At 51.4% G+C, this 26,321-nt stretch overlaps 1 protein-coding gene across 6 annotated transcripts in view; it reads right to left on the reverse strand.

Moving 5' to 3' along the window:
- Positions 1 to 11,758: 11,758 nt before the first annotated feature.
- The window catches only part of Slc43a2 (solute carrier family 43 member 2), a 42,058-nt gene continuing 27,495 nt past the window's right edge, over positions 11,759 to 26,321 (reverse strand). For all 6 annotated transcript variants that reach the window (XM_075991644.1, XM_075991643.1, XM_075991641.1 and 3 more), the window contains exons 6-14: positions 25,337 to 25,429; positions 23,147 to 23,280; positions 22,861 to 23,063; positions 22,315 to 22,461; positions 19,019 to 19,157; positions 17,718 to 17,847; positions 14,894 to 14,967; positions 13,592 to 13,715; positions 11,759 to 13,229 (exon numbers count right to left, since the gene is read on the reverse strand). In XM_075991644.1, the coding sequence (XP_075847759.1) occupies positions 13,068 to 13,229; positions 13,592 to 13,715; positions 14,894 to 14,967; positions 17,718 to 17,847; positions 19,019 to 19,157; positions 22,315 to 22,461; positions 22,861 to 23,063; positions 23,147 to 23,280; positions 25,337 to 25,429 (1,206 nt within the window). In that variant the 3' untranslated portion in view covers positions 11,759 to 13,067. The remainder of the gene's footprint in view (positions 13,230 to 13,591; positions 13,716 to 14,893; positions 14,968 to 17,717; positions 17,848 to 19,018; positions 19,158 to 22,314; positions 22,462 to 22,860; positions 23,064 to 23,146; positions 23,281 to 25,336; positions 25,430 to 26,321) is intronic.

A 26,321-nucleotide genomic window follows, 5' to 3' on the forward strand; every position in this document is an offset into this window, starting at 1 on the left:
ACCCTGGGCTACACAAGACCCTGTCCAGATATAAATTTAAAAAAAGTAGAAACCAAAGGGCTAGAGATACGGCTTAGCTTGGTTAAGAGTGCATGCTATTCTTCCAGAAGACTGGAGCACCTGTGTCACCTGGCACCCATGTCAAGCAGCTGGTAACAACCTGTATCTGATGCCCCCGGCCTCCCCCTGCTTCTGTACTCACGTGCACATAATCGCACTCTGACACATGTACATAATATTTTAAAATAATAAAAAAAAATTGGGGGCTGGCGAGATGGCTTAGAAGTTAAGGGCACTGGTTGCTCTTCTGGAGGTAATGAGTTCAGTTTCCAGCAAGCACGTGGCGACTCACTACCATCTATAATGAGACCTTGTTCCCTCAGGCAAAACACTGTGTATGTAATAAATAAATTTAAATATTGTAAAAACAAAAAATAAGGTAGGTGATGGTGGCGCACACTTTTAATCCCAGCACTCAGAGGACAGAGGCAGGCGGATCTCTGTGAGTTTGAAGCCGGCCTGATCTACAAAGCTAGTTCCGGACAGCCTGAGCTACACAAAGAAACCCTGTCTTGAAAACCAAAAACAAATTAAAATTAAGTAAAAGCCAGATGTGGCAACATACACCTTTAGTCATGGCGCTTGGGAGAGAGGCAGAGGTAGGTTAATCCCTGTGAGTTAGAGACCAGCCTGTTCTATGTAGAGAGTTCTAGGCCAACCAGGGCTATATAATGAAAACCTGTCTCAAATAACACCACACACACACACACACACACACACACACACAATTATCAGAATGTGTGGAGCTTCCTCACACCTGGAGCTCACAAGCATCACTTGAAGTAATTTGTCACAAAAGTGACCATGGATGACAGGAGGGTCAGTGCTGATTAAGATTCCAGATAGGGCCAGGCAGGGTGGCACATGCCTTTAATCCCAGAATTTGGGAGGCAGAGGCAGGTGGATTTCTGAGTTTGGGGCCAGCCTGGTCTACAGAGAGTGTTTCAGGACAGCCAGGGTTACACAGAGAAATTCTGTCTCAAAAAAAAAAAAAGATTTGAGATGTGGAGGCAACTTGAGCTGGGAAAGACTAGGAAGGACAGACAGCCTCCACAGAGGGAAAGCATTGAGGGCCCAGGTGAAGGTCACAACTGGCCTCTGGAGTTGGGGACCAGAGTCGAGATCAGCACATACTGGTTGCAGTGACTGGAAAATGAGATAGCCTACAGACAGTGCTGAGCTTGGGACTTTGAGTTCCAGTGGAGAGGTTGCAGAGATAAGGGAGCAATTAGGGGGCTTAACAAAGTCCTAACTTCCTGTCTAGATTCAGCTTGGGAGGCTTGCCACTCCTGCTGGTCTCTTTCCTTTCTCCAAGCATTTCCAAGTCCCCAAGATAGGTCAATCCCACCCTTCATGCTTCAGTGTGTCTACTCGGAATGCTGAGTTTGTCTTAGGAACCCACAGTGCTGCTATCAGACTTAGCTGGATGAATTGTTTCCTCTCTTAAATATTTATTATTTGTTTTTATGTGCATTGGTGTTTGGCCTGCATGTATGGCTATGTGAGGATGCCAGATCTCCTGGAACTGGAATTACAGTTTTAACAAGTCATGTGGGTGCTGGGAATTGAACCAAGTTCTTCTAGAACGGCAGCCAGTGCTCTTAGCCACTGAGCCACTCCCTCCAATCTTTTATTATAAATTATTTTTATTATTAAAAGTTGTGTATTATAGGGGCCAGCCCAATGGCTCAGTGAGTTAAAGGTACTTGAGACCAAGTCTGACAAGTGGATTCTCCAAACTGTCCTCTCAATTCCACACATGTGCCATGACATGTGCACCAAAAGTGTGTGTGTGTTCATGTGCCACAGTGTGTGAGTGGAGGTCAGAGACAACTTGTAAAAGTTCTTTCCTTTCACTATATGGGTCCGTTGGTTTGAACTAAGGCTGTCAGGCTTAGCAGCAAGTCACTATATCCATAGAATCATCTCACCAGTTTTTGATTTTGTTTTTTGTTTGTTTGTTTGTTTGTTTTTGAGACAGGGTTTCACCATAGCTTTGGAGCCTATCCTGAAAATAGCTCTTGTAGACCAGGCTGACCTTGAACTCACAGAGATCCTCCTGCCTCTGCCTCCCAAGTGCTGGGATTAAAGGCGTGTGCCACCACCACCCAGCCTTCAGGCAGCAGTCTTGAACCTGTTCTAGCTGTAGAACTCTGACCTTGGGCCATCTGTTCCTACCGGAGATTTCTCGGGTGGTCTTCCTTGATCAAACCTGATTTTTCTTAACTCAGAATAAATCCAATAATTTCTTTAAAGATTTATTTATTATGTATACAACATTCTGCCTCCATGTATGCCTGCACGCCAGAGGAGGGCGCCAGATCTCATTACAGATGGTTGTGAGCCACCATGTGGTTGCTGGGAATTGACCTCAGGACCTCTGGAAGAGCAGTCAGTGCTCTTAACCATTGAGCCATCTCTCCAGCCCTCCCCCCCCTTTTTTTAAAGAAAGAGTTTCTCTGTGTAACAGCTGTCCTGGAACTTGCTTCATAGACCAGGATGGCCTCAAACTCACAGAGAACCACTTGCTAGGATTAAAGGCGGTGTGCCACCATTGCTAGTGACCTTGATTTTCTTATCCTACCTCCAGATTACAGCCCTGAACCGGGTTCCTGTAGTGGTGGAGGTTGAAGGCATGGCTTCATGTATGCTCGGCAAGCACTCTATCAACCAAGCCATATACCCAGCCTCTCAACTCTGCTTCCTAAATCATTTTTTTACCCTAGCAAGTTTGGTTCACCCAGACATAGACCTTCAGATGCAAGGCCCACACTGTTTTCCAGCAGCGCTCCAGTCCTTACAGCTTCTCCCCCAACAGTCATCCCTGGAACCTGATGCCTCAGAGACCCAACCCTAACACTGCTACCTCTGTGACATTGGCTGAGTTATTTAACCCGTTTGTGCCTTGGCTCTTCATTCATGAAGTGAGGACAACCACAAACTCCACGTAAGGAGCCGGCGCACCTAAAGCAGTGTTTGCTGCGTGTGATATGCGTCCATGTTAGCTTTAATATTTTATTATTTTCTGGGCATGAGTGTTTTGCCTGTATGTATATCTATGTACCACTGTGTGCCTGGTGCAGAGTAAGTCAGAAAAGGGCCTCAGATTCCCCCACAACTGGAGTTATATAGACAGTTGTGAGCTACCACATGGGTGCTGGGATCCAAACTCAGGTCCACTAGAAGAGCAGGCAGGGCTCTTAACCACTGAGCCATCTCTCCTGCCCAGAGCACAGGCTGATCTAGAGAACTTGAGTTCAGTTCCCTGAACCCATGTCAGGTGAGTCATCTGTATGTAACTCTGCTCCAGAGGGGCTGAGATGTCTAGCTTCAGAGAGCAGCCACACTTGAATGCACATATCCACGGACAGACACACACACCTACACACAAGTAAAAATGATAAAATTAGCTTTAAAGATTTCTAGCCAGGTGTGGTGTTGAATCCTTTAATCCTAGCACTCAGGAGTCAGGAGCAGGCAGATCTCTGAGTTCGAGGCCAAGTTGGTCTACAACGTGAGTTCCAAGACAGCCAGGGCTACACAGAGAAACCCTTTGTCAATTTTAAGAATTTTATCTCATGTATATGAGTGTGCCTGAGTATATGTAGCATATGCATGTGTACAGGTGCAGGAGGAGGCCAGAAAAAAAGCGCTGGATCCCTTAGAGTAGGGGTCATAGGTGGCTGTGAGCCTCCTGACATGGGTGATGGGAAATGAACCCTGGTCCTTGGCAAGAGCAGTCGGTGCACTAACTGCTGAGCTGTACCTCCAGCTCCTATTTATTTCCGAGACATGATCTTATTGTGCAGCCTGGCAGGCCCGGAACTTGTTAGCCTCTCTGCCTTTAAGCACTGGATAAAGCTGGGCACCTCTACAATGAGCTCCGTGTTATTATGGGGAAAGTGTTGTGACGAAGGCTGGACCTTACTACACATCAGAGCTGCTTCTGTATGATCTGACAGGGAAGGCAAGGGGCACAGGCTCTGGCCATTTCTCTGCCTCTCTGGCTCCATCCATACCTCTTGGCCTTCTCTCCATGTCACGAGCAGACATCCCCCCATTTCTCCTTTCCCTCTCCTTTTCTTTTTTTAATCTCCTCTTTCTCTACATCTTTCTCTCTCTGGTCTTACCCATCTTTCTACGTTTCTGTCTCTCTCTTCTCTTTTGTGGGTGCTGGGAATTGAAACTGAGCCCTCTGGAAGAGCAGCTAGTGCTCTTAACTGCTGAGCTGGTCCCCTCCTCTCTCCATTGTATGTCTTTGTTACTGAACTCTGGGGAGCATACCTTCAGCCTATGTTTCTTTTTTTTCCCTTTTTGTTTTTTGGGTTTTTGTTGTTGTTATTTTGTTTTTTTGAGAAAGGGTTTCTCTGTAGCTTTGGAGCCTGTCCTGGAACTAGCACTCGTAGACCAGGCTGGCCTCGAACTCACAGTCAGCCTATGTTTCTTTTATCTTCTCTTTGCAACTGTCTTCTTTCTGCCCTCCCTCCCACTATGCCCTGTCCTTCATCTTTGTGTCTCTGGATCTCATGGCTCAGCCCTGCAGTCTCCCCTCGCTGGCTGGCCCTTGTTTTACAGCCTCAGTTACAGCCACACCTGTAACCCATCTCTGCATATCTCAGGGAGACTGTGTTTCATTGTTTCCATTTTCCACCCTGCCTCTGCCTGGCTGGCTACAGGGCATAGGGTGTGCTGGTCTGCTAGCCTGTTTCCCCCACTCCTCTCTCTGGCTTAAGACAAGGTTCTCCCTCTGTAGCCCAAGCTAGCCTCAGTCACGGCCCTCCAACCCACTCCTCCTGCCTCAGCTGCTGGGATCACAGGGAGACACTGCCATGCCTGGCTCTGTCCTTTTAAAATTTGGGCAGCTATTTCACACCAGTGCCATCTGAGTCCCTGGAGGTATAGTGATGACCAAAACAGGGCTCATGCCAGCTCTCAAGGAACATTCATCCCGGTGGTATACAGACACCGAGCAAAGAGCAGACCTAGCTGCAGGTGGGACTCGGTGGAGGTTCTTAGTGGGCTTGAAGCCCTGAGTTCTGTCCCCAGTACTACAAAAAAAAGACAAAATTAAAATAACCACTATTATTCATGACTCTAGCTGCCCAGCTGATCCTCTCAGGCGCAGGCGTCAGCAGACTTGAGGGCAAGCTGCTGAGTACCCCTGACAATTCCCTATCACTAAATAGGGACTTTGTGTTTAACCCGTTTACTGTCTTTAAACAGCATTCATTATGATCCAGACTGGGAGAGACCAAAATAAATAGAAGCAATTAAAAAATACAACAAACAAACCAACCCTTGTGCTGGAGGGAGGCAGCGCCTGTGCTGAGCCTTGTAGGCCGGGCAGGAAGGAGACTCGGTGTCCCATGAGGCAGGGGGACCCTTCACCATGCCCTCTCCTTTCCCTGGCTGCTACAAGGTTAAAACAGAGCTGAGCAGCTGTGATATTTTTCTTTAAAAACTCATTTTGAGCTAACATTTGAAAAGGACAATATTTTATGTAAAACTCAAGATTCCTAGCTTCTCAGGGGGAAAAAAAAATATCAGAAGATCTGGCCCCATGGGGCGCATCTCCACCTGACAGGAACTGGTTGTCTCTCTATGTGGGGGTGGCAGTCTCCACATCTTGGTTCCTCCTTAAGGTCGAGGTCAAAGTCAAGCTGCTCCTGCCTGGCCACAGAGCTTATGCTGTGGCTCTGCTTATCCTGGAGAAAGAGACGTCCCTGCTGCCTCCATCCAGAGCGGGGTGGGGATGGGGATGGTGACAACACAAAGCAGGGGCAGGGGGCACAGCCGGGCTTCCAAGTTTGCAGCCTCACCTCCTAGCATCTCTGCCCACCCATCCCTCTGACTGCCCCCTCTCCTGGGCTTCGGGGCCCCTCCCTCACAGGCTACCAGTAGGAAGTCTGAGCAAGGGTGGTGCCATCCCGGCAGAGAGAGACATGGGAGCCACGGGAGTCCTCAGTCATCTCAGCATACATTTATTAAGTGCCTACTGTGTGCCAAGGAATATGTTGAGGGCTAGGAACAGTAAAGAGCCAGGCAAGAGCCAAGGTCAGCTGCTGAGGTATCAGTGACACTCTGTGACCCTGGTGAATGGAAGAAGAACACACCTTCAGGCCTCACATCCCGGCCTGGATTCTGATCTGCCTAGATGCCCCTAGTAACAGAAAGGGGCGCAATGGGCCTTTCTTTCCTTCCTCTGCCTCCAGGTGTTACAGCACACAGGCACCCCTACACAGGTACTCAGACACAGCAGAACACCTCAGAACACACACACACACGCAGGTGTTACAGCACACAGGCACCCTACACAGGTACTCAGACACACCAGAACACCTCAGAACACACACACACACACGTAGGTGTTACAGCACACAGGCACCCCTACACAGGTACTCAGACACACCAGAACACCTCAGAACACACACACGTAGGTGTTACAGCACACAGGCACCCCAACACAGGTACTCATACACACCAGAACACCTCAGAACACACACACGTAGGTGTTACAGCACACAGGCACCCCAACACAGGTACTCAGACACAGCAGAACACCTCAGAACACACACACACACACACTCAGGTGTTACAGCACACAGGCACCCTACACAGGTACTCAGACACACCAGAACACCTCAGAACACACACACACACGCAGGTGTTACAGCACACAGGCACCCTACACAGGTACTCAGACACACCAGAACACCTCAGAACACACACACGTAGGTGTTACAGCACACAGGCACCCTACACAGGTACTCAGACACACCAGAACACCTCAGAACACACACACGTAGGTGTTACAGCACACAGGCACCCCAACACAGGTACTCATACACACCAGAACACCTCAGAACACACACACGTAGGTGTTACAGCACACAGGCACCCTACACAGGTACTCAGACACACCAGAACACCTCAGAACACACACACGTAGGTGTTACAGCACACAGATATCCCTACACATCTCTCTTGACACAGGGACACCACAACATCTCAGGCCAGCACACACGCACACATGGCCCAGCCAAGCAGTCATTCACAAAGCTGGTATGGAAGGGCCACTCCAGGGCTGGGATTTTGACCCCAAAACTCTTTGGCCAAGCCTCTTACCAAAGTGTGAAAGACAAAATGGAAAAGTGGGGAAGGAGAGAACTTAAAACTCCATTGTAGGAGACGTCCTGAGGGGACCGAGATCAGTGGTACTGACCTTACCAGTCAGTATCCTGTCATAGGAGGGAGAGGGTCCCTCAAAGTTGAGTTTCGGTATCATGCTACACACTGTGCTCATGGGATTTAGCAACAGGTCCCCTGAGCCAATCTGTGAGCGAACAGATGCATCCCTTTCACTGGAGGAAGGGACACCTAAGCTTTCCCTGAAAATGATGTGTGGCTGCTAACCTCTGAGCTTTCCTCGGAGAACACTCAAGGTTAAGAAGTGACCCCTGGTCCTGTCTTGGATCTGCCCATGTAAGAATGACTCACTGCAGGGACCAAGGAGCACAGACGGTGGCTGTGCTGGCAGGGCCATGATGTCTTCCTCAGAGGACACTGACTCCTGAACACTCAGGAGGCTCTGGCCACACCCTAGGGCTCAGGATGAGTTAGAGCATGGGATACAGTCTCACCGTGACCCAGGGAAGGGTACAGCCCAAGGGTAAGCCAGTCCCCCTGAACTACTCGGGGACTTTTATCCTCACGGACAGCGGTCTGTGTGTGAGGGCAGTAGTCACTGCACTTAGGTCGGGCCCTGGTAACTTGCACTGATAAGGAACCTCACTGCCTCAAAGCCCTGGGAACCTATCTTAGTGCCCTTCATAGCCTGGCTCTTTGGGGACAGCTGCAGAGCTCTGAGCAGCATACCTAACCACAGGCTGGCATAAGCTTGTCCCCACCAGGTGGTGCATCCGCCTAGGTTCACACAGGCTGACAGGAAAGTACAACAGATCTCACTGAGCAGGGCACATCAGGGTACACAGGGTACACCTACAATCCCAAGCACTCAGGAGGCTGAGGCAGGAAGACGGCCAGGACAAAGCCAGCTTGAGAAAAGTGAGATCCTGCCTCAAAGCAAAACAAAGAGACTCCCACGACTCTACTTAGCTGAAGGTGTTTGTGCTGCCGTCTGGGATAGTTCTTTCCACACGAATGCAATACTAGGTATTTTCAGTGCACATGGGGCCTAGGCCAGTCCCTTTAGACAGCCTAGGATGTACAAGATGTACAAGACCATGTCTCTTTGGTTTTTTGAGACAGGGTTTCTTTTTTTTTTTTTTTTTTTTGGGTTTTTCGAGACAGGGTTTCTCTGTGGCTTTGGAGCCTGTCCTGGAACTCGCTCTGTAGACCAGGCTGGTCTCGAACTCACAGAGATCCGCCTGCCTCTGCCTCCCAAGTGCTGGGATTAAAGGCGTGCGCCACCATCGCCCGGCGAGACAGGGTTTCTCTGTGTAGTCTTGGCTGTCCTGGAACTCGTTCTGTAAACCACGCTAACCTTGAACTCAGAGATCTGCCTGCCTCTGCCTCCCAAGTGCTGGGGTTAAAGGTATATATTACTATTGCCTGCCTGGCTATGTACAAATTTTGACCAGGACTTCTGGAGGTAGGCATGGGGTACAAAACACGGAAAGCAGCCCCCAAGGGCCTTGTCTTTGACCTTAAGGTTGGAGGCAGCTGTGAATAGGCCCTAGCAGTGAGAGACGAGAGCACAGGCCCAGGGGAAACTATTCTTGACGAGGGAGTGCCTAGACCACAAAGTAAGGGCTTCCAGAAGAGCAAGTGAGACTGGCTCTGTCCTCACCAAATGAAACCACAAGGCCAGGTGTCACTTCCTGCTCCTTCCACCCCCAGAGCTTGCAGGACAAGGGAAGAGATGAAGAGGCCTCTGCCTGTGTCTAGCCTGTGGTTCTGTCCCTATCTCAGGGTACCTCTCTTGAGGGTGAAGTGATCATGGAATTATTCCTCCAAGTACCTGTCATCCTCCATGGTCCAAACGACCCTTGTGGAAACAGCTTGCCCCATATCTGAGAAAGTTTTGACCCCAGCACACGGAGACCATCCTGAGCTTGCGTCCCACCTCCCTTGGGTTTTGCTGCTCTATTGGAAGCCTGGCAACCCTTGGGCTGTTGCTTCCGGCCTAGAGGGCCTTGGCTGCTTTAGCGACTGATACCCACGTTAGAGTTTTCGCTGTTACACTGTTACTCTTCCTCTCTGGGACTGTTTCTATAAGTGTCTGCTCCACTCCAGGCTGCTACCATGATTCAAAGACACTAGGAAAACGTTGACTTTGTGCCAAGTGAGGACAGAATGGCCCTTGACTGCGGAGTTTCCAGCTCATCTGGCTTGCCACACCTCTGTTCCCTGCTGCCGGCTGACGCCTCTGATCCTCAAGCAACGTTGACTCTGGGCTCTTTTCCATCCAAATGTCTAGTTTCTCGATCCTAAGATATTCCCTCAAATTGTCATGCTCAAAAGGTGTGGCCCTTCAGTATTGTTGGGGACAGCATAGGTCATGTCTAAGCAACCTCAGCATGTCCCTAGCAGGGAAGGCTTTGTCAGTCAGCATTCTCTCAAGCTAATGTCCTCCTTTCTTGTGCATCTAAACCTCTGGGAGGTACCAGAACCAAACCAAGACACAGGTGAGACCCGCAGCCAACAGTTTTTTTTTTTTTTTTTGTCCTAAACAAGGTTTCTGTGTGCAGCCTTGGCTGTCCTGAAACTCACTCTAAACCAGGAACTCACTCTGTAGACCAGGCTGTTCTGGAACTCACTATGTAGATCAGGCTGGCCTTAACTCACAAAGGTCTGCCCGCCTCTACCTCTTGATTGCTGGGATTAAAGGCACGCGCCACCACCTCCCAGCTTTTTTTTTTATTATTATTATTATATTTTTTTGAGACAGGCTTCTCTGTGTAGCTTTGGAGCCTGTCCTGGAACTCACTTTGTAGACCAGGCTGGTCTCAAACTCAGAGATCCACCTGCCTCTACCTCCTGAGTGCTGGGATTAAAGGCGTGCGCCACCACCACCCAGCTGTTTTGTTTTTTAGAAGATGGGATCTCCTGAAACCCAGGCTGGCTTCGAACTTACTATGTGACCAAAGATGACTTCAACTCCTGATCCTGATGTCACCACCTCCCAAGCACTGGAATAAGAGGCATGTGCCACCATGCCCAGTTTTATTTGGGGCTGGGCATGAAGCCCAGGACTTCTGTGTAAGCTAGGCAAACATGCAATTGAGCTACATCCTCACCCTGCCCTGGAGCCTACAATCCTAACATTCCAGGACCTTCTGCGAGTGGCCGTTGTGTCACTCGTGCAGGAAGGGCATGGCTCCTATGATTGATTAGTCATACACCACTGAGCTGCACGTCACCTTGTGTGTGAAGCACGGTTACAGCTCAGGCTGAAACATGTCACCCTTTGCCTCCTGATCCTGGCATTACAGGCCTATATCACATTTCCATAGCCATAACATTCCAAGAGCAATGTATAAAACTTACAGTTTTCCTCACATCCTTGTAAACACTGTGGGTTTTCTTTTAAAACAAACAAACAACTTTTTTTTTTTTAAGACCGTGTCTCCCCGGCAGTGGTGGCGCACGCCTTTAATCCCAGCCCTTGGGAGGCAGAGACAGGCAGATTGCTGTGAGTTCGAGGCCAGCCTGGTCTACAAGAGCTAGTTCCAGTACAGGCTCCAAAACTACAGTGAAACCCCGTCTCGAAAAACAAAACAAAACGACAGGGTCTCATTGTGTAGTCCTGACTAGCCTGGAACTTATGATGTGGGCCAGACTGGCCTCCAACTCACAGACTTGCCACCCCACCTGATGCTACACCCCTTCTTAGACAGCTGCAATGTCCATGAACACGGGGAAGATGCTGTGGGTACCCCAACTCTGCACACTCGACCTCTGACTAGACGCTTTCCAAAGGACAACCAGTGAGGTGTCACAAAGCAGTGCTCTGGGAGGCGTTTCTGGAAAATGCTGATCCCGTTCTTTTGAGAAACAGAACCTAAGGCCTTGTCCATACGAAGAGTGAGCTCTACCACCGAACCACGAGAACCCAGAGAAGGGCTCCCAGCAGCTCACTGTTGTGGGGGTAATGACTTTAATGTTTGAATGGACTGGAGCCAAGATTTCAGTCCACTCTTGCTACAGAGCCCCAGACTTGGCCTGGTAGTGTCTCGTCTGTGACTGCCCTCAGTCCACCCTGAAGCAATTTAGTCTATGGCTCTTCTTCAGTTACCACATAAGAACCCTTGGGGTTATGAGTTGACAGGAAACAGTGGAGACTAAGGCTGCTGGATTGGCCTGCCCTGTTAGAACCGACAGCAGAGGGGAGAGCCCACACTTCTCCACAGCCCTGTTTGCCCGGAGCATGGGGTAATCAGGGCTTTTCTTTGCCCGTGCCCCTCTCTGGACACACCACTCAGGACAGAGCACCCGGGTGCAACTGGGTTTGTCGCTAGCAGAATATCTGTAGAGTCTCACCATGCAGTCCCTAACTTTCCATGTAGACCAGGCTGGCCTCAAACTGCCTGCTTCAGCTCTCCAAGTGCTGGGATTAAAGCATGTGCCACTGCCTGATGACTTTATTATTCTCACTGGCAGACCCTCTTGTCCTGCCTTCCCCTCTCAATCTTAAATCGGGCACATATAGCAGTCACTTGATACGTGAGGAGGGTCATCCGTTACCAACAGGAAAATGGATTTATTGCTTCATAAGAATTCTGATGCAACTTAAAAGAAAACAATAGACTTTAAAAAAAACTAATTCACCCTTCTTGGCACCCCAAGAAGTCTCAGACAGGGTCTCTAGGGGCTGTCAAGGTAATCGGGTTATTGAGCCAGGCAGGCCAGCTAGGGTTTCCCCACACAAACAGCTCCAGTGCCCTGTTAAGAGTCTGCCAGCAGGGGGCACTGTGACCACACGGCCACATACAAGGTCCCCATCATAAAGCAAGGTTGACTCTCCCATCTTGAGCCTGCTGCCGGCCTGACTGGCTTCTGGTCTGGTCCACTCTCATAAAAGCAGCCCCTGGGGGTGCCCTCTACATATGCACATGTACACACACACACACACACACACACGCACGCACAAACACACACCCCCGTTACTTGCTAGGCCTGGCTCTCCATGTCTGTCAGTCACCGCCTTATTTCCACCCCAGAAAAACAGCTGTGTGTGGGTGGAAGGGTGACCTTCCCTTGTGATGTCCCCTTAGCTCCCTTCAGGTTGCAGGTTGGAACAAGGGCGGCAGTAGAAATGTATTCCCCCAGTATAAGGAATAAGCCTTGCCCAGGATTCCTGAGGCTTTGTTAACTATTCGGTCCTTCATCCCTTCCCCAGACTGAGACAGGGCGGGGTGGGGGGGCATCTCCATAGGCCTTCAAGGAAAAGACAGGCCAGGGACTAGCCATTGGGGGGGGGCAGTAGAGGGTGGGGGAGCATTGGGATTACAAAGGGGTTAGCACCAACAACAGGAAGCGGGTCCTTCCTTCCTCAGGCAGCCACAGACTGGTCAGGGGAGGTAAAAGGCCAGGCCAGGGGAGTGCAGACAGTGCAAGCCTTTGTCCTCAGGTAGGCGTGGCTGGTGGGCATGCAGCTCAGGGACAGGTAGTGTGGGTAGAGGATGGCAGGCCCCTCTGCTTTGGCAAGAGGCAGAATCCATATCAGTGAGGGAGAACCTGCTTGCTGGGGGCTCTCCTTGGCTCCAGGTACAGGCCCCATGGAGATCCAAGACCCCAGAGCTCCTAGAGTGACAGCTAGGCCAGGCCAGCCCAGTTTCTGGCAGTGGGAGGTTCATTTGTCTGGGCCCTCTCCTGTCCTTCCACACCAGCTCTCCACAGCAGGGCCAGGGCTTTGTGAGGAAGTACGGGGCTCCGGCATGGTGAAGGGCAGGATCCAGGGAGCGCATGGGATCCTCTGGGGCGGGGAGATGACAGCGGTCAATCACTGAAGCACAGGCAGTCGACCACAGCTGAGGTGATGGGCATTACACGAAAGCTTCCCGGTTGTTTGAGCCATTGACCTTGAGGAACAGCTTGCTGTCTTCCCGCTTCTGTTGAAGCTGCCTCTCCAGCTGGCGCCGGTAGCAAATCAGGTAAAGGGGCAGGCAGAAGCCTAGCATGCTCACGGCAAGTAGACCCACGTTCACCTGGGAGAGTGGGGAGTGGGCTGGGGTAAGGAGCTGTATTCACCACAGGGCAGCGCCCTCCCACACGCACAGGTGAGGAAGGCTCGGAGAGGTTCCAGGGCTGTCAACCCACATTCCAGCATCTAAATCCCCCAGTCCTCCACGGGCCACTCAGCAGCCTTCGGGGATTGGGCTGGGGTTGGGACAACTCACAATATCTGGATTAGTATGCTGGTCTTTGGGGGGAAAGCCAGGGATGCACCCCAGAATCAGGTCCAGAGAGGCCATTTTTCTCCTCCTGCCTGTCCAACGTTCCCACACTGCCGCTTGTCCTAGGGCCCCACTTTCCCAGGAGCAGAAGGGGAGACACCCCGACTCCTTACCCACAGAGGATCTCCTCCAAGAGGACCCATCATGGCCAGAAACAACGGCTGCTGCAGGAGGGCGAAGAGCGCGCTGACTAGAGACTGCAGTCCCGTGAGGCTACCAAACTGCGTGGAGGGGTACCTGTTGGGGCAACGAGACCTGTCACAGATGGCGCCTTCACAGGCTCCCCAAATCCCTCATTGGCTTGGCTCAGGTATGCTGGTAACTGGGGCTGCACCACTGGTGCCTGTGAGAAGAGGCAAGACCAGCCTCAGGATAGTTGGGCGCAGGGCCCTGAACTTCAGACTCTGAAGAAAGCCTCTCCCACCTCTCCCATACCCCATCCTCAGATGTGCCCTCAGCCAGGGGGTGTAGGGCTAAGCAGAGTGGAAAGCGTGATGCCAGCAGAGTCTGCGGCTTGGGAAATGATCCCGGGAAGCAGGTTGGAGGCTGAGCCTGGCTCTGCTGTACCCCCCTCCAAGAACATTGCGCAATAACGGAAACTCAGCATCACCACTCTTGCCTGACTCCCTCACACCCTGCCAGGGCAGCCACAACTTCCTCCAAGCCTGGGTGGGGGGGCAGACAAGGCGGGGGACAGGCAGACCTGGAATAACCCCTGTAAGATGCTACTAAAGAGGGAAGGAGTCCTCGGCTTAATATTGGGGAACATTAGGCTCCGTTGTCCCCGAGATATGAGGGAGCCCTGGGCAAGAACAAGCTGCATGCATGGTCACAGACGGTGGATGATAGAACTTGGGTTTCAATTTGTGGGCCAAGCCCTGGGCAGAAGGAGGAGGAACAGCTATCTAGCTTCTTGGAAAAGATGTAGGTGTCACTGTAGGCAGGGTTCAAGGAGATTGTGGCCAGCAAATAGGTCCTTCAGGCCCTGGGTGAGGCCAGCCCAGTTCTTCTGAGACCAGTTATCCATGTCGCTGCCCCTACTGAGGACTATTTACGCTTCAGTATTTAGCTTCAGGCAGCCAGAACCCAACCCTGCCCCAGTGGGCAGCCAGGGACAGTGCCAGCACTCAGCTGAACAGCCAGCCCTGGGGCCCTGAGGCCCTGACCCCAGCTGAGAGACTGACTTCGTGTTAAAAGCCATGGCTTGTGGGCACCCAACTGCTGCCTACTGACTCACCTACTGTCAGTAGGTATGGTGGTCTTAATGACACGGACAGCAGAAACCCTAGTACTTGTCCCCTGATACAAGATGAAACATGCCAGAAGGGGAGGACAGGCCAGTTTCAGGGTCTCCATGGCAGCAGCAGTTCCCTTGGGTCAGGGCCACCACACCACCCAGAGGTTCCAGGACTTACACAGCAGCATATAGGCCCCCTACTGCAGAGTGGATGAATCCTCGCACAATTGTGTGCAGGACGAAGGAGAAGATCTGAGGGAGGGAAGGAGGGAGAAGAGCATGAGCAGGAGACCCCTAGGGACCCTCTGTCCTTCCCTCTGGCTCCTGGGGACTCAGGCACAGGAACCAGGGCCATCGGGGTTGGCTGCTACCAGCTCTCTAGAGCAGAGTGCTTTTTTTTCTTTTCTCTTTTCTTTCTTTCTTTTTTTTTTCCTGGTTTTGTTTTGTTTTGAAAACAAGGTCTCATTGTATATCCCTGGCTGTCTTAGGACTCTTCATATAGACCAGGCTGGCCTCGAACTAACAAAAATATGCTTGCCACTGCCTCCACAATGCTGGATTAAAGTCATGCATCACAGGGGCTGGAGAGATGGCTCAGCGGTTAAGAGCATTGCCTGCTCTTCCAAAGGTCCTGAGTTCAATTCCCGGCAACCACATGGTGGCTCACAACCATCTGTAATGAGGTCTGGTGCCCTCTTCTGGCCTGCAGGCATACAGGCAGACAGAACACTGTATACATAATGAGTAAATAAATAAATATTAAAAAAAAATAAATAAATAAAGTCATGCATCACTATGCCTGGCCTTTGATAACACTTTTTGTAATATTTAAAAAAAAAATTTAACACTCACAGCCTGGTAATCACAGGCCTGCCCCTCCCTATATAAATAAAATCAAATATACATGTATATGTGTATATATGTATGCATGTATACTTAATTTTTTTTTTTTTTGGTTTTTTGAGACAGGGTTTCTCTGTGGCTTTGGAGCTTGTCCTGGAACTAGCTCTGTAGACCAGGCTGGTCTCGAACTCACAGAGATCCGCCTGCCTCTGCCTCCCGAGTGCTGGGATTAAAGGTGTGCGCCACCATTGCCCGTATACTTAATTTTTTTATGTGTATCAGTGTTTAGCCTGCATATGCGTGCACACACTATGTGTGTACCTGGTGCCAGAGTCCAGAAGAAGGTACCAGATCCCTTGAAACTGGAGTCACAGACAGTTGTGAACCAAACCCAGGTCCTTGCACAAGCGCACCCAGTGCTCTTAACCAGGGAACCATCTCTTCAGATCCTCATTTTTGTAATTTTAAAAATTACATTGGGATTAGAGAGATGATTTAGTCGTCGAGAACACTGCCTGCTCTTCCAGAGGACCTGGTTCAATTCCCAGCACCCATGCAGAGACTCACAACTCTCTGCAACTCAAGAATCTACATTTATGTGAGAATTTTCCCAGAGGTCTCCCTGCCTGGTGATCCAGGCCCTACTGGCCCTAATGGCTGTCTTTATCTGCCTTGCAAATCTCTATCACAGCTTTGTGGTTTTTTTTTTTAAGATTTATTTATTTATTATGTATACACTGTTCTGAGCACCAGATCTCGTTACACATGGGTGTGAACCATCATGAAGTTGCTGGGAATTGAATTCAGGACCTTTGGAAGAACAGTCAGTGTTCTCAACCTCTGAGCCATCTCTCCAGGCCCTCTATCAACAGGTTTTGAAAGGCCTCTTCCTGCTAGCTATCTCTGAGAAGGCCTTGTTAGTCAATGACCCCTGAGAGGCACTAGCCCGCCGCCATAGAGCCCCGTGTCCGCTCCTTTTTTCTTTCATATACATCCCTGCCATCCTGCATTAGCAGCTAGGCCCTGCTCCCAGGACTGTGGGCGGCGGAGGGTCAGGACTACTCCTGGCAGGCTTGAAAGGTTATGCAGCTGTGAATTTACGCAGCCCCGTCTCTTCCTTCACATGCATTGCTGCCTTTTCACAGCTGGCCTTCCAGGAGAACCAAGTGAAACAAAAGGCAGATGACTGTCTGCAACTGAGCATTGTCCCTCGACTGGACAAGATGGTCGTGACAGGGGTCTGCCAGAGTCTACCCCTCCCCCCGGAACTGGTGCGAGTCTCCCACGGCTTACTCTGGTCTGCACACCCAGTGCCAGCATGTATGTGTGGCAGCACCTGTGGGTGTGCTCACCTGTGTGCTCAACGTAGCTCAACAACACCTGGCACCTTGCAAACAAAGAGCCTCTTCATTTCCTCCCAGAGTTGGCATGAGGCATATCTGCACTTGGGCTACACCCACTGGGAAGCAATCAGGTGCATCCCCCCACCTTGTAAACGTGGGACCTGGGCCCAAATGGACTCCTAGAACATCTTCACAGACCAAAGGGTGGGACCAGGTAGGTGCAAAGTCTACTTGGCTTACAAATGCTAGCAAGTCAGACTTCAGAACACTCAGACTTCTTGTGCAAGGCAAAAAGTGGTGGTGTGTTCTTATGATCCCAGCACTGGAAGGGTGAAGGCACGAGAATCGAGTCTGAGGCCAGCCTAGGCTACACAGAAAGACAATGTCTCAAAAGACAAAAGAAACCTTGTACAAAGGAAGTAAATCTTTGAATCCTTACGCCCAGCCAGGCTCAGTCACTCTCTCTAGGATAACAGTCACATGGACATTGTTGTCTCTGCCACTAAGAGGGTTGGGATTACAAGCGCGTGCCACCACCCTCGGCATTGGCCAAACCTCTTTAGACATCAAATTTCAAGTGTCTGAGAAAATACAAAACCACACAGTTCCAGGAAACAGACGATGGTGGTGCCCATGGCATGGCACATAAGGTGCCTAAGGACAGGTGTGCCTTCTTGGAGAGGTGTCCCTCCTCTTCAGTCATCCCCGGGCAGTGCCGCCAGCAAACACTAACAGCTGGCCAAACTGAATTAATTAAGTCACGTGCATATTTTAGCCTCTAAATATCCCCCGTCTGTGTGCCATCCCCAGACCTACCTGCAGAGGCAAACTAGGAATGAGGCAGGTCACCCCAAAGCCCACCAGCAGCACGTTTGTAAAGGCGAAGGCCCGCATGGCGTTAGTGATTTTCTGGACCTGCCTGTCTCGTTTCTGCTTCTTTTCACCTCTGTGGAGAAAGAGCACACAGGACTTGGGGTGGGGGTGAGGTTCCCTGGAGAAAGGCGGACCCTCCCCAGAAGGTCAGGTCTCGGGGATCCCAGGATGTGGGCTAATGCAAGTTCCACACCTCAGCCTCATCTTAGGTCAGGAGTAGGGGCGCTCTCAGTTGAGCAGAGGCTGATTCACGCGGAGGCTCTCACAGCCGAGAAGAGTGTCACCCCGTGCCCCTGCTCAGGGAGCTCAGCTGATGGCGGGGAGGGGGAGGAGTAGAGTGTGCCCCAGCAAGGGTGCAGCAAAGGCTCACTGCACCTGTATCATGCAGGAAGCTGGTAATAAGCCAGATAATAAGCCAAATAAGGGAGTGAGTTGGTTTCCCCTTGGGGGGCAGGATGGGGTGAGGGGAAGCAAATACACAGCAGATGGAACCAGGATGGCAAATAGCCCTTTGGCTCTGGGGCCTAACCTAGATAACAGAGAGCCTCTGTAATTATTTCCTTGTGGATTAACTATTACTGATTCCAGCCACGCCACCCACACCGAAACCCCAAGGATAATCCCAAGAACGGATGGCAAATGCGCAAAGGAGGGCAGCAGTTCCCAGGCCCACCACTTCCTAATTAACCACCTCTGTAAGAAGACGTGGACACTTATCCCTGGTCCCCTCATCTCTAAAATGGGTACAACACTAACACACGTTGCATCATGGTACTGAAGCTGAAGTGAGGCACTGTGTGTTCAGTGCTTGGCATTGGGCCTGATACAATAAATAACAGCCTATCACGTGATGGGAGTGTAGAAGACAGCGTTTAACTCATCCTCTGATCTTAGAGCCCAGCCCTTCCATAAGGCAGGGCTCCCGAGCCTTGCTGAATCTTCAGAATCCGCACATCATTAGCATACTTGGTTGGAGTAGCTTACAATTCAAGTAGGAGCAATGAACCCCAGCAGCAAGTGGCTTTAAAATAGTAGCCCCCTTGTGCGGTTCGTGCCAGTGGCTCATGCCAAACCTGGGGTCCTGGGTTTCCCTCTGCTCTCATCTGCCTCAGTGGCTCCCATTTCATCCCATCAGGGAATTTCCATATGGTGGGAACAATGGGCCCTGGGCTTGCCCCTCCTAACATGCAATATGGCCCTGCTGCCCTTCTCTGGGGGCCGAGAGTGGGCTGTGGCCTACATACTGAGTGGTGTCTTTCTCCTCGGGCTCTTCAGAAGTATCTTCACACTCCTTTAGCTTCCAGTCCATGATGTAGCCAATGACAGGGGCTGTCAGCAGGCAAAGCAGCTGGAGCGCGCCAAAGATGGACGTATAGAGGGCAACTGGGAAGAAAGACGGCCTGTCATGGGCGCTCCAGGCTTTGAGTCTGCCGTGGAGCCCCTGGTCAGTGTGGGTTGAAGGGAACCTACAGACTGCAACTTCTGAAATTGAAGCTAGAACAATGGCCAACTTTTCTGCTCCAAACCTCTACTGTTTCCCTGTAACAACTAATGAAACCCAGCATGTCACAATGACAAATTCCTCCCCAACACCAAGCTTTCGGGAAGTCACTCTGACTTGGAAACCACAAAATCACTAATGCCCATGACCGGGCTTTATATGTGACTGATCATCCTTTCTGTCCCCAGAATATACCAGGAAGGCACTATTCACGGGGACTCTGACGTCAGGGCTTCCCATCTTCACAGAGGCTTAAAATTGTAGGGAGTGGGGGACAAAAAAAAATAGTTGACCGCTAAATGTTCCACTCCACCCCACCCATTTAGTCAAGAGGGATGTTTGAAATTTGAGGCGAGAAGTCTCTGAACAGTAGCTGAGAGAAGTGTCGCAAGGTTCCCCGACAACCCCCTGCTTACCAGTTGCCATCACTTCATCGAGAGAGCAAAGGTGGAAAAGCAGAAAGAAGAGGTCAGAGGTAGAAGTACAAAGACAGGAGGCGGGCCCACCACACACTCCACTTCCCAGGAGACCCCAGAGCAGTGGATGAAGGCCTTGCCCGCTCCAGCTCCAGAGCTGGGTGTGAGGGAGCCAGGCCCAGCTGACATCCTCCTGGCAGCTGGTGAGTCAGCCTGTGGCCCTGGCCAGGCACCACGACGGGGAAGTGGTGTGCTGAAGGCCCTGGCAGAGTTGGAGTCTGACCATGTGGCCCTGTGGGAATGCTGCTCTGTCGCTGCCACCTCCTGCTGCACTCAGAAGGAAAGGTCAAAGGAGCCGTGCCAGTCATGGTCATCTGACACCAGCGTTCTCCCTAGACAGCCAGGCTTCTCCCTCACTGGCTCCCTGACCCCAAGGCCGCCCTTCTGAGCAGAGCCAGGCCTGTGGATGTGGTGCCAGAGACTGGGGGAACAAAGCTCCGGTCTACTATGCTCAGACCTCCTCTCCCGAGTCCCTCTATTTCCTGAAGCTGGCCTTTTGTTCTTTTTTCTTTTTGGTAAGGTCTCACTGTACAGCCAAACCAACCTCAAAATCAGTCTTCCTGCCTCGCCTGCCCCAGTACCTGAGATTATGGTAGTGAATCAGGACGTCCATCTTTGCGTTTGTTTTTCTAGACATGGTTTGCCCGAGTATCCTTGGCTGTCCTAGAAGGCAGTGATCCACCTGCCTCTGCCTCCCGCGTCCTGGGACTTTTTTTTTGTTTTGTTTTGAAGTCAAGGTCTCACAGCTAGATCTGGCTGGTCTAGAACTCACTGTGTACTTCGGGCTCTCAAGCTGACTTTGAACTCAGATATCTACCTGCCTCTGCTCTTGAATGCTGGGATTGAAGGCCTGTGCCATCATGTCCAGCAGAATGGAAAGGAAGAAAATTAGGGCTAGTGAGATGTCTTAACAGCTAAGGTGCTTGCCATGCAAGCCTCACACCGAGCCATCTCTCAAGGAGGACGGAGAGGACCAACTCCTCAAAGCTGTGCTCAGAGGGCCACGTGACAGCCAGCATCTGCACCTGCTCGGCTGGTCCCACCCAAAGGCCTAAGAGAAATACCAGAAGGTAAGCTGATGTGATGACAATCCCCGTGCTTGGCTGAGACAGGAGAATCCCCTACAGTGAGGCCAACCTGGTCTACCAAGCAAGTTCCATGCCAGCCTAGGCTACCACATCTCAGAAAAACGAAAGTGTTTTACCACATAGGATGGCCCACGGTGTGGTAGTTATAGCTACAGGAGCCTGAAGTCGGAGGGCGGCTGGAGAGCCTAGGCGAAGCAGCAAGCAAGACCCACCCAGATACACACTGGTTAACCCAGGCAGGCCTCCAACTTGCTCTGTAAACTCAGATGACTTTGAACATCTGATCTTACTGCTGCTACCTTTGGAGTGCTGATTACAGGCGTTTACCACCACACTGGTTTATGTGGTACTGGGCGAACCATGGGCTTCACGCTAAGAAAGCACTGTCAAGGGAGCTACGCTTCAATTCAAGACCCCGTATCTTAAAACAAAACAAAACAGGTACCAAAGGTATAAAGTTAGGAAATTACCACTGGACTAAGCAAAGCCGAAAGTCTTTTTCTCCCATAAGGACCCTGAGGCCATTACTGCGCCCCATCATGATTTTTTTGCTCATTATATACAGTGTCTTTCCCTTTTTTCTCCCTCCTGAGGATCCAGGAGGTGCCTGGAGCTTTTCCCTCTGCGAAAGCAGGCCTTCCTGTCCCTGTGGAAAACTGGTATTTGGCTCCTTGAAAGGCATGCATTATCTTTCCCTCGGTAAAAACAAGTTAGCCAACAAAAGAAAGTGGCAGGCTGGTGAGAATGCCAGCAAGGAGGATTTGCCGAATGTGTTTGTCCTGCTTGCTCAGGATGACTGCGGCTGAGTCATCCAGGCCCTGGGGAAGTACTGACTTTCTCTGTGAAGCAAAGCCCCTCGTCAGCTGAAGACCTGCCGGGGCCTTCCTGTGGGTTATCGGCTCTGCTTCCAGAGTGAACAAGCCTCAACTGGACTACTCCTTCCTGGGAAGCCTCTGTTTTCCCTGGTTCCCAGGGCGGGACACTGATCCTAGAATGGGCCCCCACTGACCCAGAGTCCTCTGCCAGGACAAAGGTCCTTCCCTCAGCCCCTGGGTTGTTCACATGCCAAGCCAGTCCTTTCAGAACGGGGATGTGACTGGGTGGGGCAGGCTGCTGTCTTCTCCTCTGGGTAGTGTTTTCAGTACAGACACAGCCCCGAGCCCTCCCCACTGGCACTGGAAACAGACACCCCACACCCTAAACAGGGAGCTTTTTCAGTTCTCTCCCTCCTTAGCTGGGGAAACCCTGATGGGGACATGAAAGAACAGTCAGGCTGGCTGCAAGAAGACAGCCCTGACAAGCAGACGGGGCCTCAGACTCTGCGATTTCCCAGCCCGACTGATCTAGCGCAACAGAATACCTCCTGCTGCTGGGGCTGCTGGGGCTGCTGGGGCTGCTGGGGCTTCACTTGGTTGATGAGAGTGACAGCATCGCCCTACCCTGAGGATGCGCATCAAGGCCCGGACAACACTTACCTGTCTTCTGGTCACCGCTGACTAAGAACTCAAGGATGCTGTTCATGGCTCCCATGTAGAAGATGAGCCGCAGCTGTGTAACACACATGGTGACCAGGCTGAGTAGCAGGATGGGGCTGAACACACTGTGCATGAACGAGGGGGCAGCTGTGGGAAGAAGGCATGGGGCTCAGGCCAGGAAACACGGCCCATCCAGCATCCAGGGCCTGGGGAAGGGAAGAAGGCCCAACGTGCTGACTGTGTGGGAGGTGAGGGTGGCCAAGCCCATGGCGAGGCTCATGGTGTTGATGATTCCCTGAGCTCTGGGATGTGTGTGTGTGTGTGTGTGTGTGTGTGTGTGTGTGTGTGTGTGTGTGTGTGTAAAACAGGACAGGTGGTGCCTCTGCCCCTTGTGAGACAGAACAGGAATTTGGTGAGGGGTTACCCACAGATCCACAGCCAGTGATTCCCAACCAAGCGGGCCCTGGGCTCCTCCTGCGGTGTAAATGAGGATGCCCCCACGGATCTCTTGGGCCAACCTGGAGCACGGAGTCAGGTGCTGGATACCTGCAGCCTCAGGCTGGCACTTCACCTCCAGGTCGACAGTGGACAGGCACAGCTTGTGACCCTCCTGCAGCGCAGCTTGCTCCTTGGCGCTCCTCATGGAGCTGCCCACGCTCAGGCGGCGCCCCACTGTGGTCACCTGCTTGTAGAACTGCTTCCCTGTGATCTTGTGGTCAAAGCCCAGCCAGCTGAACTTAATCTTCACCCTAGAGGCCACAGGAAGGGAGTTTGCTGGTGCTGCTGGGACCCTGGCTGGCAGGAAGGTAGGACAGAAAGCGGGCCGACTTACGAGTAGTCCATGTCCTCTGGTCCTGGGAAGGGCTCTAGGGGCCAGTTGAAGAAACAGTTGAAGAAGACCAGGCCAGAGCAGCCAGCCCAAACCACCAGGATGACAATAAAGGAGGCACCAGCATCGTAGATGAGCTGTCAGGGGACAGAGGTATCAGTGGGAAGCCAGTTGGGACAGGGACAGCTGGGAGCTGCCATTGTCTGGGCTGTACGATAAGGCACGAACGACCCTGTGAGCTGCACTGCTTAGAAACCCTGTATTCTGCTAATCCCAACCTTTCTGTCCCTGGAATCCAATTTGAACCAAATGTCACTTTTTTCTTTTGGCTTTGATTTTTGGAGACCTGGTGTCTCTGTGTTGCCCTGACTGTCCTGGAACCTACTCTGTAGGCCAGGATGGCCTTAGACTCACAGAGATCCTCTCCCGAGTGCTGGGATTAAAGGTATAAGCTACCACTGCCTGGCTAAATGTCACCATCATTTTTTTTTCCCAGACAGGGTTTTTCTGTTTAACAGCCCTGGCTACAAATGTCACCATCTTAAGAGGTGACCACTTTATCGCTGCCATGCCTGTCTCATAGGGTCACAGTGAACAGAGCTGGCTGAGATTGTTCTCCTCCTGAGGGTTTTTCTTCTTTGTTTCGAGACAGGTTCTTGTGTAGTCTTGGCTGGCCTCAAACTCACTATGGAGTCTTGAACACTTGATCCCCTGCTTCCACAAGCAGCCTAGCCTTTCTGCTGCTGGGCTCACCGACTATCAGTCCAGTTCCCCAAGAACAAGGGGTCTGGCAGCCTCATCCACTGATGTTTCTCTCGCCTTTAAGAACACACACGGCAGGTGCTCCAAGATACTCAGGAGACTGACCGACACAGCCCCTTTAGCTCCTCCGTGGGACAGGCCTTGACACTATTCGTAAGTGGTGATGTTGACGGAGGACAGATTGCTGTGCATTTTAGCATTGACTGTCATCATTTTTTTTTTTAACTAGGAAGCAAACTTAGGGCCTCCTGTGTGCTGACCAAGTATCCACCAATAAGCTAACTCTGGCCCTGGAAAAACTGTGAGACAAGCGGTGCAGTGGTGGCGCACGCCTTTAATCCCAGCACGGGGAGGCAGAGACAGGCAGACCTCTGTGAGTTCAAGGCCATCTTGGACTACACAGTTATTTCCAGGACAGGCACCAAGGCCACACAAAGAAACCCTGTCTCAAACAAGCAAACACCCACAAAACAAAAAATAAACAAACAAAAACCTGTGGGACAAGTCCTGACTTCCTCGCCCAGGTTGCCCTTGAACTTGCTCTGTAGCCCAAGTAGGCCATCCTTGTAGCCCAACTTGCCATCCTGTCCTGCCTCAGCTTCCTTAGTAGTTATGACTATAGGTCTGGGTCCCCGGGCCTGTCTTGATTATCCTCAACTCTCCCCAGATCCAATGTGAGGGTCTCCTCAGTGTCCTAGCCTGTAGCTGCCCAGCTCCCTAGGATGGAGCCCAGCAGGTACGTATATACAGAAGATGAGGAACTTCTGCTTCCTCTACCATCCAGGAGCAGGAAAAAGTTCACAGGATGGCTAGCCAATTCCTACCACCCACCACATGGATTCCCAGCTTCCCAGCCAACACCCGTGGCTCCCTCTCATCTCACCCCATACTCCTAAAGTTAGCTTCGCCTTGATGCCAGTGCTTTGGGAGGGCAAAGCCCCTGGTGACACCCTGACAGAGCAACACAAGAGGGGAGGGACCTGAGCCTAGGAGATTGTGAGCCTGGGCTTCTTCCTGATCTCACATGACTTCCACCGGCTCACAATCATGCCTGGGAGGGAAACAGCTGAAGCAACTTGGCGGCCAGCAGACTCTGGCTAATAGGGAGCGTGGGCCCAACATCAACAGGCTGGAGACTCCCAGGACCAGCGGCCAGCTCACTCACCCTACCTTCCCTTCCCCAGGCAGCCTGTGGTCACACGCCACAGTACACACTCAAGCCCTCCCCCTGAAGGCCCAGTGGTTTTCTTTTCTTGCTCCTGTGTTACCAGGTGCATCCTGCCCAGGTGGGAGGGGCAGTTGAGGGGCCATCCCTAACGCCCATAATTATTTCTCTTCAGAGAGGCTGCAGTGGCTTGGGGGGGGGGCTCTGCCCAGATGCTAGGATAAAGTATGAGTTGGGGTGGGGGTACTGACTGGCCACACCCTCACCTTGATTCCTGGGAAAGTAACTGCTGAGGAAGCGTAGGATCCGATCATCAAGGCAATAAACGTAGATCGAAGGTCACCGAACATATTGGGCAGCTGAGGGGATGGATGGAGGAAAGAAACGCTTAGGTCAAAGGTGTGTCTCATCTTTGACATTATGACAACACTGTCATCTGCAAAATTCATACCAGAGAGCTACGCAATTGAGCTTACAAGAATGGCAAGAAGGTCTCGTTTTGAGTAAGCTTATGACTTTGTGTTAGGCTGCAATCACTGCTCTGGGTTGAGTCGGACTGGCCTGAGGGAGGAGGGAAGAGAGCAGCTAGCAATGGCCAGGCCTCACGTCTCACCTGCTCTCCCTCTGTGGAATTCACAGCATAGCAGACTAGGCAATTGCCACTAATTGCAAGTTTTCCCTTCCCGGACAGAGATGGAGAAGGGGCAGAGGTAAGGAAGAAGAAATGACACGGCATTAACTGTCTGCACACTCCCCCACCACGCTCGACGACACAGACCTTACCATAGTCACCATATTTGAAGGAGATATCAGAGAGCAAAGCTGTGAGTCTTAGGCACCCCTCAAAGGGAAGAAGCCCGTTAAAAATAAGACTCTATTTGGGGAAATGAGTGTCATTTTATAAATAAAAATATCAGAGTCCCAGAAAGGACCAGATGTCAGCAAAAGCTGCTTTCGGTTTTGAAAGTATGTTTCTGGAAGGCGCCAATCACAATCCTAACAAGACAGGTGGCTCCCCAGTTCCTGCCTGAGTTTTTTAGTGTAAGTAGAGGATTCTCTCCAACTGGGAGTCACCTGGCAGGCACCTCCAGAAAGCTAAGATTAGGAAGACTCAGGTTTGGTTTTGCCATGAGCACTTTGAGCATGGACGCAGAGCAAGAGCAGGCCCATCTGAAATGATTTCAAGGCCTAACCCCATGACTCCCAAGCCTGATAAGACACCACGCCGTGGCCTAGAGCCGTGGCTCAGCA

Source organism: Microtus pennsylvanicus, chromosome 11 (assembly GCF_037038515.1).
Source record: "Microtus pennsylvanicus isolate mMicPen1 chromosome 11, mMicPen1.hap1, whole genome shotgun sequence".
Lineage (NCBI taxonomy): Eukaryota > Metazoa > Chordata > Mammalia > Rodentia > Cricetidae > Microtus > Microtus pennsylvanicus.